The following is a 12,471-nucleotide window of genomic DNA, read 5'->3' as shown; positions in this document are numbered from 1 at the left end:
CTCGAGAGGTGTGGCCTACTCAGAGGGGTCTTTTCGACTCCGGGCTATACCGTAGTGAGAGCCGCGCCTCTCGCTCTATAATTATTCCTATCCCTTTCTACAACTATCTCGCTCTATCACTGTTGCTATCTCTATCTACGCTATTTCTCTCGCTCTAAACTATTGACTATCTTTATTAAGTTACATGCTAAACATACTATAAAAATCCTATGATAACTATTAAACTATTAATTATTTTCACAAACAAACACTATACACTATATCGTCCCGCACAACAATCTTCTTCTTGAAATGCCGTATTACAACGGAGGTTGGCAATCATTAGGGCTATCTGCACCTTGGACACTACTGCGCGGAAAAGAGATCGGGTATCGGGGTCCCGGACCTGTACCATTGCCGTAATTTCTTTTTGGCGTCGACAATCAATCTCCCGCAACCAGCGCCTCTACCTCAGCAGGCACCGGTGGCTGGGTTGCGCGAAAAAGTTTGATCCAGTAACCCAGCCACAAGGCGATGCGTGGAATACCGTAAGTAGTCGGTAATAGCCCGACATAAGCTCCGTGCCTACCCGGTATCCATGAGGAATATCCTCCACAACTAGTAGCCTACCTCACGAGCCGTCAGTGAAAGGTTATACCTATAGTGTAGAATACAATATGCTAAGTTACCCGTTTAATCTATTACGGGTCATATCAATACCGACATCCAATGTAGCTAAGTAATGGCAACATAAATGATATCTACATGGAATTTACTAACAGAAGTACCTATATACTAGGGAAGCCTATAGTCCTATAACATAGCTTGATTCATACTATGTAAAACACTTCATTTGCGGCTAACTAACTATACTAGATAAATAAATACAAAAGAATGCATTGTTCCACAAGATGCATTTTTTAGTTACTAAGAACATGGTAAATAGATCGAATGGCACGTGTTTCCGTTTCGACTTGATTACAACTTATACTGAACACGCATTCATATGGTTCACCCGATATGTCTAATGTTACTAGATAGTTATTTAGTCCCTGGTAAGAGAAAACTCATCCACTTATGGAAACGCTGCACAAGTGCATGTAAGCAGAGGAAAGCTTCGAATCTGGATTGGGTCAACTCTTAAATTATATTTTTAAAATACTTTAAAACCTGCACCCTAGCTTATCTGTGTGTGTAAGGCTCAAGAGTAGTATTTCCGGTAGCTATAATGTCGCATAGAAACCGATTGGGGGCTCCGCTTAAGCACCCTTAATCGATTGAGTTTGATAAGCTGCCAGTACTACTTACATGTTAGTACGCTTCCATCAGACTGCCTGTCAGTTACTATATATTTACCACTAGGTCACTACTAACTAAAACTATGCAGCGGTTAATGAGTCAAGTCAACTTGAAGCTTAAATATCGAAGAAAAGCCTGATTTTTCTTGTACTCCTAACAACATCTATCACTATCCGTACTATATAAATACGAAATTATGTTTGTTTGTTGGTTTATTGATTTGTCCTTCAGTCACGTCGCAACGGAGTAACTGATCCACGTGATTTTTGCATGCGTGTCATTAAAGACATTGCTACTTTTGCTCTCGGAAAATCGAAGAATCCCAACGTTTGGTAAATAAACGTCTTTTCTTTCTTCTTTCTTCTTTCTTTCAACGGGATTTTTAAAAATCTAATTCCACGATTCGCGGATTAGCTAACATTAGATACATTTTGATATTCGGTAACCTATCATGATGTAATACCTATCGTTATTTCGGACACCTACACGCTTTGAGTCAGGTCAGAACTTCCGAAGGTCATTGCTTTAACAGTAGGCATAAGGTCAATCGCAAAGGCCTTTTGCGCGGAAATGAAATCGCCGGATTGGGTTAGGCAGGCTTTTGTTACACGTTAGTAATAAATCTAAGTAACTAACCGGGTTAGTGCAGCTATTATCGCGGCGAACGGACAAGATAGCGATGGTTTGTGGGAGTTTAGTAAATGGCAAAATCCATGAAAAATGCGATGGAGCGCTCTTGCCTAGAAGATGCCTATTCACTCTAGACTTGAAGGAACTTACACTAAAAGTGGAAGGGAAAACCGAAATCCGTGAAAAATGCGATGGAGCGCTCTTGCGTAGAAGATGCCTATTCACTCTTGACTTGAAGGAACTTATACCTACTAAAAGTGGAGGGGAAAACCGATGCCCGAAGGGCGTTCTATATCCTAGGAAATCGAATTAGGAATGAGGAGGCAAATCGCTTCGTACGTGTCCGTGGAATTTTGACTACGTACGGGCGTAGACTTTGACGAAGTCTTGCTGTGAAGAAATAAAGTATGTAAAGTATGTATGTAGTATTTGTGGTTACGCTAAATACTTCGTAGGTCTGTAAATAGTCCATCCATCCATACATCAGCCATGCTTCCACCGCTGGTACTTATCTAATTATTAAAAAAAAACTTAGTACAAGTATTTTCAAAGTTTGGCTCCCTTTAGCGGATCAGTTTCCGTAGGGGAGTGCAAGGTTGAAAATTAAGCACATGCGACAGGAATGTCTGACCCGGTGGCCTAATTTTATTTACCACTGGCTCTTGAGTGCCGATTTCGTCCGCTTTGATTTACAGTTCATTTAACCTGTATTCAGGTAAGTTTAATGAAAAGACGACTAAAGACTTGGATATACAAAACGCGTTACGGCAGCAACACGCGGTAATATTAAGAAATAAGATCTACAATACACAGCGTAACTTTTTTACTTTGTTTAAACATTCCGTATCTGCATCTGTCTTGTATTAACAGTTTCTTAAGTCTGTACAAGTTAAATTACGCTCAACGCAAGCTCAACGCCTGATAGGATCTCAGTCTACATATTTGAGATTAAAATTCGGATGACAACGAAGCCCTGTCCACCCCCTTATATCGTCTAACCATTTACGTCTCGTCAAATAAATAAACTATGTACATACTTCATTTCTTTTCTTTGGTGACTAGCTCTTGTGCCTGCAATTCTTCTGTCCAACACTAATCTTGGGAATGAGAATTGGATTTCTCTCTGTAAATGTCAAAAGAATCTTTCAACGCATGATAGTATTTCTTTATAATTTATATGTACGTGCCGCCAAGCACTTCAGCGTCCCGGTACGATGCTGTGTAGAAACCGATCATGGGTTTAATGTAACTGCCACGCCCCTCCAAGTTAACTCGCTTATATCTTAGACTGCAGCATCACTTACCATCAGGTGAGATAGCAGTCAAGGACTAACTTGTATCAGAATAAAAAAAATACAAAATATGCTACACGCCTGCAGTGTAACGTTTCGTCGTGATTCTCCGGTCGCTACCGTCCCGCTTTTTGTATGTCAAGACCTTATTATATAACATACTTCACTATTCATGAAAGGGAGCTTTAATAGTTACCTACTTCATCTTCATATCTATTCATGTTCATCCTTTTCATAACTTAATGAACATGATCATTAATTAGGGAGTTTCCTAGGACGGAAATTACTATTATATCATTGACACCATTACGATTATTACATTAATTGGGTATTTTCCTACTTTTGAATTTGATAAATATTATTACTTTATTAAAAACTAGGATAAAAATAATGACGTACGCTGAAAAAAAAATCCAACAAAGATTTACAAAGTTACAGGTATTTTAATTTTGGAGTGGGAGGGTCTTCTATCCCTTTCTCGCAAACGATTATTTGTATGAAACCGCACGAAGCTAAGGTAAGGTGCGACGTCAAAATTCTATATCGCTATGTCTGTCTAATCAGAAATATTTAAATGCTTAAATAACTTTTTTGTTATTTGATCGATTTAATTAGTTTTTTTCAGTTTATGTCACTATTTTTATACTAGTTTATAATGAAGCAATAACAAAATTGGAGTCAAATACCCAATTGTTTGCATTGGCTGAAATTACGATGGTCTTGCTGCTAAAATGTCAATAATTATGGTCGGTAGTGGAGTTAACCACTAAGTTAACATTTAAGCACTGTTGGTTTTAAGTGTACTCTCAGTTCAGCTTTAAGCGTGCGGAGACTCTTGTATGGTTTGACTGCACTAGGTATCTGGATTCGGGAAATGATTCATGGTATCGCGAGTTGTGTGGCCGCCGCACCATTGCGGCGCTAACAGTCCGGTGTTGAGTCGGCATTTGTCGAATCCCGATAGTGGACCCGTAACATTCCTAAGACTCCCTGAAGAGAGTGAAAGAAATAAAGTACAGTACGCAGCAGAAATTAATGTACATCGGCCTTTAGAATGACATTTCGGCTCTGTCACTCATAGTCATATCTGTATAAGACGTTTTGTCGGTCTCAACGACAGAGACAATGCTCTACAAATCTGCTAGGTATCCCCTTCTAAAGATCGATGTACATCACTTTCTGCCGCGTACTGTATGCAATATGCATTTAGTTTTAACCAAATACTAGTAGGTATTTTATTTAGGTGGGCATTAAAGGTGCAATTTTGTAAAAGGTACAATGCAGCAACCTCTACAATGCAAAGTTCAAAAGGTCTACGACCTCGTAGTTTTAGGTTGAAAGGTCAATGACCCCGTTCTAGTTTAGCTCATACATAATCTAGTTTACTACTTTATTAGCTAGCTATTAAGTATTTTTGACTTGGTACAGTAAAAAAATTAAACTTGTTAAGTACTAACTAAGCACAACGTGTAAAATAAATCTTAGTTTTACAAACATCGTAGATTAACTAAGGGTGTTGCCGCACACCATTGACGTCACACAACCCTTTCAAGTTCCCAACTACAACCACTCAACGCCCTCTAATAAGGGCGACAAGATCAATTATTGTTGCTCACTTACGAGTACCAGTAGCTCTACACTAATATTATACTTACATATATGTACTAAAAAGAGTACTTAACTGACTGTACATGTATTCATAATATGTACCCTGTTCAAACCCAAGATCTAATAAAAAAACCTTGACATTTTGAATGTAAGTTTTCTCGAAAACGTAAACTCTCTCTAGGAAAGGATTTTTAATTCTAACCGAGCGAAAGTTGTGATGGGTTAGCCAGTACAGGAAGTTTATTATTATTACCTAATGCCACCAATGGACAAAACAAACATGGAGTGATCAAGGAAATTACAGATTTATTTAACTAATTATTATCCCTATAACTATGCGATAAAAGCTGCAAATTTTGGTAAATTTAAGTATGTTTGGTATTGTCAATATTATTTTAGTATAAGTACTATTAGTCGACGCATTTTAAACTGAGTCGTCGAGTTATCTGCCTGTTTCGCTCGCACTTACCTACGACCTGTAAGTGCGAGTGAAACCTCAACATGAGAAGGGTTTGGCCATAGTCCACCACTATGGCCAAACCCTTCTCATGTTGAGAGGAGACCCGTGCTCTGTAGTGAGCCGGCGATGGGTTGATCAGATGATAAAATATCTGCTAACTCTCCAAATAATACCTAAGACTATTCGCACTAGATGTTGCTCAAGAGTTATCAATCAATCTCGTTAGGCGAATGTGGGAAACAGTATGTTGTAGTTTCAATAACTAGGCTAGTATTACGAAACTTGTGACTGATGCATTGCAATCGTCGCGATCGTTTTCCAAAATTAGCTATTGGCCAAAATGTTGGACGCGAGGAACATGAGCCGAGGTGCGACGGAAAACAGAAGCCGGGAGGGCATCCCACAAACTAAATAAACACAATACACAATTTTATAATAGTACACAATTGTGGATTGTAAGGTCTACATCTCCTGAGGATGCTCCGGTGTCGTGTGTTTTGGGATTTGTGTGGTGGTGCGCATTGCTTGCTTGATAGCTGGCTTTTCCTGCATGCTTAGCAGTGGGTATTAGAAATAAGGAAGCGAATCGCTTTGTACGAGTCCGTGGAATTTCGACTATGTAGGAGTGCAGACCTACAATGCATTACGGTCCGATAGTAAAATGGCGAGGGGGGAGCTGAAATAGTTCCTTTAGCACACTCTCCGAAGTAGAAATTCTATAGAATACCGACCAGACAGGCAACCTTGTCGTCGTCATCATCAACCGATAGACGTTCATTGCTAGACATCTAAGATCTCTTGTAGAAACTTTGCACGGTCTTGCGCCGACTGGGGGGGGCCTGGCTGTCAGGTCTGCCAATGTCGCGCTTTACGGTGCGAGATCGTCATTCCAGTGCCTTGGGACCCTAGATATTACTAACGTACGTAACGTGATAACTAGACGTTAGACTAGACGTCTAGCTATCAGTTTTCCGAGCTATGTGCTACGCCTCCGATGTTCGGATAGTTCGCATCAAATCAAAGATCGATTTTGATAGCATAGTTGCGTAATACAGTCCACTGTAGGACTACCTACGTCACGCCGACGACATGCGGGCGCGTGTACACATATCAATGAGAAGATGTGCTCACCAGATTGGAGCTGAGACTATTTTTACAACAAAAGTGACGGTTGTTGTCCGTCCATTCGTCCGGCATTGTCGAGTAATTGAGAATGCATCTCGTATTAAACCGAGTTGAAATCATGATGCCTTTACTGTGTACTTTGTACCTTCAATAGGTACTATATACATATACTAGACTAGCTTATGCTCGCGACTTCGTCCGCGTGGACTCCACAAATTTCAAATCCCTATTCACAAGCTTAGAGATTGAATTTTCAAAAATCCTTTCTTAGCGGATCATAATAGCTATCTTCATGCCAAATTTCAGCCCGATCCGTCCAGTAGTTTGAGCTGTGCGTTGATAGATTAATCAGTCAGTCACCTTTTCCTTTTATATATTATTTAGAAGAAGATGATGCCCGCGGCTTCATCCGCTTGGATATATGTTAAAAAATCCCACAGGACCCATGGATTTTTACGGGCGACTTGTCAATTGCGTAATGTTGCAGCTTGCAACTACGAAGGAATTTCGCTTCGTTGCTGGCCACTATGAGCGGTTTCGTGTATTATGACAAACTATAAAAGGAAGATTGTAGTTCGCTATGCAGTCGCAGCTTGTTGAAGTGGCAGTCATGAGGACTCATGACTGCGTTGAGTTGCCCGTGTATGGCCACTCTTAGGAACATGATATGCAAGCACCATGGGCGCGTCGGCGGCGGTGGGACACATATTTAGAGCAAATAATATATGGAGAGTCCATTCTCATTTACGCACATACACCCTTTTTAATTCCATAGAGCGATTTTGTCTTCAAAGTATCGCGTCCACGCGCCCAGGGGCGTTTATTATATCAAGCTCCGAGTAAAGTTATTCTGATTCAATTTTTGGTTGATCGATCACTTGTGACTGTAGCGAGTGGCCCGTATGTGCAGACCCTAAATTCACAGATAATTCTCTAAGCTCCCATTTCCCGAAACACATTAATAAACAAGCGCTCGATAAGGTTATCAAAGGGCCATTACTCCCAATAAATAATTAATTGTTGCCAACAAAATGTTTTTAATTCAATGTTGATAAAATTAATGATTCAGTTATTAGGTAGGTGCTTACTCTATTCTAGTTATAGAATTTTTCTACCTTTAAAATTCATCAATATATATAAATGAATTGTGAAAAGTCCCCATCGATTCATATTGATGTTTCCAACATTCGTACCAATTTTAGCCCTATGCGAATTATTGTAACCTTGAAAGTCTATTTTGACCGGACTATAATATAACTTATATCCCGTAGTGTGAAATAAGCTTTAGGTACGCTCTTGCCGAAAAGTGACATACAAATTGAACTAAATCGTTCCCGTGCAAGTGGGCCTAAAAGGAATATAACAGTTATTTTTAGGTCCAACATAAAATTAACGCACGTCACGATCGTATCAAACAGTGGTCCTCGTTAGAAACCCTAACTTTCTACAATTGCAAGTTGACGTTCGCCAAATATAGAAACTTACGTGCACCTGACCAGTGACCACCTACCTACTGGGAAAGTGACGGTTACTTATACGTGAAAGAAAGTGCACTTAAAACCATTTAGTTCCTACTAGATGATGCCCGCGAATTCATCCGCGTGGATTTGGGTTTTAAAAATCCTGTGGGAACTTTTTGATTTTCCGGGATAGTTGCAATAAACAATAATTGTAAGCAAAAACTAAAATTCCATAATTCTTAAATTAAAACAATTTAACATAACATAACATGTGAGGCTTTGAATAAATCACCTTAAAAAGGTCTACAAAAAAGTCCGCGATGGTTATTAAGTATGTCCTATCTCTGGATAACCCACAATAACCATTTTGTATCATTTAACATTAGTTTAGTTTTTACATCTATCAGCACTCCAAGCATTATCAAGCTCCATAACTTTTGGAATGTCTCACTCTCAACAATAACTACAAGGAAGTGGGTAAGTAAGTAACTAAGGAAAGCAAGCTTTGAGAAATTACCTTGACGGAACTATTAAAAGAGCAACTAATTTAGAGCTGCAATAAAAACAAATAAATTTTAATGTCATAGAACGACCTTGCGTCCGAAATTCATATTCTCGCTCTTTGTAGAATTCAAATTATTTTCTAAATTTACTTGCGGACAAAATTTTAAAATAGAATCGGACACGCTAAAATCAATTAACTAGGTAGGTGTTTCTTGTTTTCAAATCCATAGTAACTATACCTATTATTATAAATGCGAAAATTCGTCTGTCTGTCTGTCTGTCTGCCAGCTTTTTCACGGCCCATCCGTTGAACAGATTTTAACGTTTGGTACAGAGATTGCATCCCAGGGATGGACATATTAGTCTTATTTATTTATTATCCTGAAAAATCAAAGAGTTCCCAAGAAATTTTTATAACCTAAACCATCATGAATGAGGTTTCGCGCGTCATCTATTTTGTACAGATAGACATAGGCAGACATACCGGCTACTTTTTTGAAATTCTCTGGGAAGAAAATTTTAATGGGAATTTTAATAACTGAAATACACAGACAAAATAGTAATGAAAATGTGCTGGCGCGTCGTCACCTGTACCTCAAAAAAGCCCAAAAGGTCGTAATTTCCAAGTGAAAACCATGGAAAATTGAAAAATTTCCTCTCAGAAACGAAAAAGTTGGATAAAATTGAACCTGTTTACTTTTTCAACATTCGTGACGCGTACCTAATATGTACCCACTTGACCTACATAACCAAAATAGTTTTCCCATGTTAATGAAAAGCAAACTGTACATTTTTTACACCAAAGTGATAAATAATGCAACCTGTAATCCTACGCAAACTTAGCATATTAAGTAATATTCTAACTACCTGCCTACTAATGAACAGTAACACAAAACCATAAGACCTAGGTCATATTACGTCATCTAGTTAGAATAACGACTCTAAGGTTGATATCACACAGCGGCCACATCTCACAACAGCTGTCAAATAGGCGGCTGGCATACTTAATGAGGCTGTATCAAAACTTAGCGATTCCAGTGACCCAATTCCTTACATGCTAAGCTTTTGTGTGGTTAGGTCCTTAATGTTGTTGCTTATTTTGCGGCTAAGAAACTAAACAGGTTTTTTAAATTATTTACTTACAATACGCGGCAGAAAGTAATGTACATCGGCCTTTAGAATGACATTTCGGCTTTGTAGTGTTATCTCTGTCACACATACTTATATATATGACGTTTTGTCGGTCTCAATGACAGCAACAACGCTCTAAAAATTTGTTAACTCCTTCTTATGCCCCGTTTCTGAACTCGCCAGTTATGTTCTCATTAACAAGAGAAAGAGTAAAGTACCTCAGAACCTCAATGTTGATGTACATTTCTTTCTGCCGCATACTGTACTTACTTAGTCAAATCATTTAAAAAACCTTAATTTAAAAAAATAATTTAAAACATACTTGAATTACCTATGTTAAGATAACTAAAGCTGGCTATACACAATCAAGTTTACAGTCAAGTTTGCAGCAGACCTGAAGCTGCATCCAAATCATACAATCCACACAATGGATAACCATAGAAATCCTTATCATGAAACAAAAACTTAAAATGTTCAGTAAAAAGATATAATATATTACCAAAATCTTTGCCTGTATATTGTCATCACTTATTAAGCACAACAATGATTTTAAGTGTTAAGTCATTAACTCATTCATTAACTATGGAAGACTGTTTATAGTCTAGACTATAGTGATTATAGTGATTGCTAGCAATAGAATATTACAGTGAGTAGTTAGTAGTTTATAGTGTAGTAACTATAGTTGTATAGAAGACAAAGCAAGAGGAAATGGGACAATTTGCATTCACCCTGCCGGCAGGTCAGTGCCCTTTGGAGTTCACCTTAAGTCATCTTTAGAAAACAACATAGATATTTGCAGAGAGCTTAGCGTGTATGTGAAGTAGATATGTTAATGAGGATTTGTAACTACATATGGTATATACTTAATTATGTATTGTGTTAATACAGTTGTACACAAAACATAAGTACTCTAGAAGTACTCTAGTGTTGCTAATTTTGTTATACACAATCTCTAAACCGAACTAAATCTAATGCTATCCTTTTCTGCAAGAAGTATTATGAAAGAGACAGCAATATATTTAGTCTTGTCATTTTAGTTTAGTTTTGAGATTGTGTACAACAGAATTAGCCACATTGTTATCCAATGTTTTTTGTGTCAATTTAAGTAGTCTAGCAGTTAGTAAAGTGTTTTTCTCTGGACTAACTGCATAGTAAACGATAGTGCCAAATGCTTTTAACTTTTAAGTAGTCTAGCAGTTAGTAAAGTGTTTTTCTCTGGACTAACTGCATAGTAAACGATAGTGTCAAACGCTTTTAACTTATGTAATAGTTTATACGAACAAAACTTGTTTGCAAACTGAGTCCCTGTGAAAATCCTGGATGAGTTTGAAACTAGTCGGGCTAGCATTGACTAAATATGTGAGTAAAGCCGATTTTTTCTATATTTATCTAAATCACTCATCTACATCACATCACTCACTCACGGTACGGTTAGTAAGTACTATAAGATGTATAACTATTGTATCGGAGAATAAAGGCTATTTTATTTATTATCTAAATCACTCACAATAGTTTAAATGCTAAGAAACTTATAGGAGTTACCCATTTATGACATTCGAAACATCATCAGTAGCAAACCAGACGAAGTTTGGGGTAGAGGTCTACATCGGCTGGATACTACTACTACAGGCTGATATCTATAGAGCGCACATTGACTTTGCTCAGACTTAAAGAGTAAAAACGAGACAGATTTATGTGAGAGATATAGCTGTCTCGTTTTAACTCTGTCTTAAGTCTAAGCTAAGTCCGAGTGTGCTCTATAGATCTCACCCTAAGATTTAGGGGCCTTGAAACCTTGAGAAATCTATGAGTGAAATCCCAAACAATTATGTTTAGTAAATAAATGCCATTGTGTTAGTGTTTTAATAAAAACCTATATAAAAAAGGAAAAGCTGGCTGACTGACCGACTGACCGATCTAACTACTGGACAGATTGGGCTGAAATTTTGCATGCAGATAGCCATTATGATGTAGACATCCGCTAAGAAAGGATTTTTGAAAATTCAACTCATAAGGGTGTAAATAGAAGTTTGAAATTTGTGTAGTCCATTTGGATGAAGTCGTGAGCATAAGACTAGTACAATAAAAGTATGATATTTTAAAGTTTATTGCAATAACAACACTTTACTGATAAGATCATTTTGCATTTTGCCATAATATACTTAATATGAAAGATAGCTTAGATAACACAATGTTGATAAATTATGTGATAAGGTAAGCATAATCTGTATGTGTCTGACTACATTAAAACTTTTTACATGTAGTCACTTACCTATAAACTGTTAATTTATGTCGAGATTACTATATAATTTAAATAAAACATCAATAAGGTAGGTAGGAAATTTAGAAATTATATAAATGAAAATTAACATCAAAAGTAGTTTACAAGAAAATGGTGAACATACAAACTCACAAGCCTTTATCGAAGTCGGTTATAAATACAACGTGCACTATCGTTCAACCGTTCCCAGTAATACTGGATGCGGCACCAATGAGTCCTAATGACGTCAGTAGTTAAGTTTATTACGATAAAACTTGTACAAAATTGTATGTAGAAATACAAAATAAATTATTTTACTCACCCATCGCCAACAACGACACACTTAATCGCTTGCATTTTGGCTTAGTTTAATGTTCCAACTAAGACAACGGCGAGATTATTACCACGGCAAAATGCTTCCAAACCAATCTTGTACAAAATCACTGCACTTTTATCACCTTTAATTATAATCAATACACTCCGGCATTACAATCAACACTCGCGTAGACGAACGGCACAGTTTTTAGTTATCGAAAATAATTTCATATCTCTCTTCGGGCGATTAGGAAACGATTTACAAATCAGTTGAACACGGACGTACCTATCGCCGATCAGCAACTCATATTCCATTTGGTAGTACTCTATAGTTTATGGTCAACTGAGTGGGAAATGTGACCTCCCTAAAAAGAATTATTTGCACCTTTACATTCTGATTTCTGCATA

General features: G+C 37.6%; 1 protein-coding gene across 1 annotated transcript in view; it reads right to left on the bottom strand.

The window, feature by feature from the left end:
- Positions 1-12,389, bottom strand: part of LOC117987661 (ras-related protein Rac1) — a 51,675-nt gene extending 39,286 nt beyond the window's left edge. Inside the window, exon 1 of the mRNA XM_034974696.2 lies at positions 12,071-12,389. Within this exon, the coding sequence (XP_034830587.1) occupies positions 12,071-12,105 (35 nt within the window). The 5' untranslated portion in view covers positions 12,106-12,389. The remainder of the gene's footprint in view (positions 1-12,070) is intronic.
- Between the last annotated feature and the right edge of the window lie 82 nt (positions 12,390-12,471).

Source organism: Maniola hyperantus, chromosome 13 (assembly GCF_902806685.2).
Source record: "Maniola hyperantus chromosome 13, iAphHyp1.2, whole genome shotgun sequence".
Classification (NCBI taxonomy): Eukaryota; Metazoa; Arthropoda; class Insecta; order Lepidoptera; family Nymphalidae; genus Maniola; species Maniola hyperantus.
This window is presented reverse-complemented; position numbering and strand designations above follow the sequence as displayed.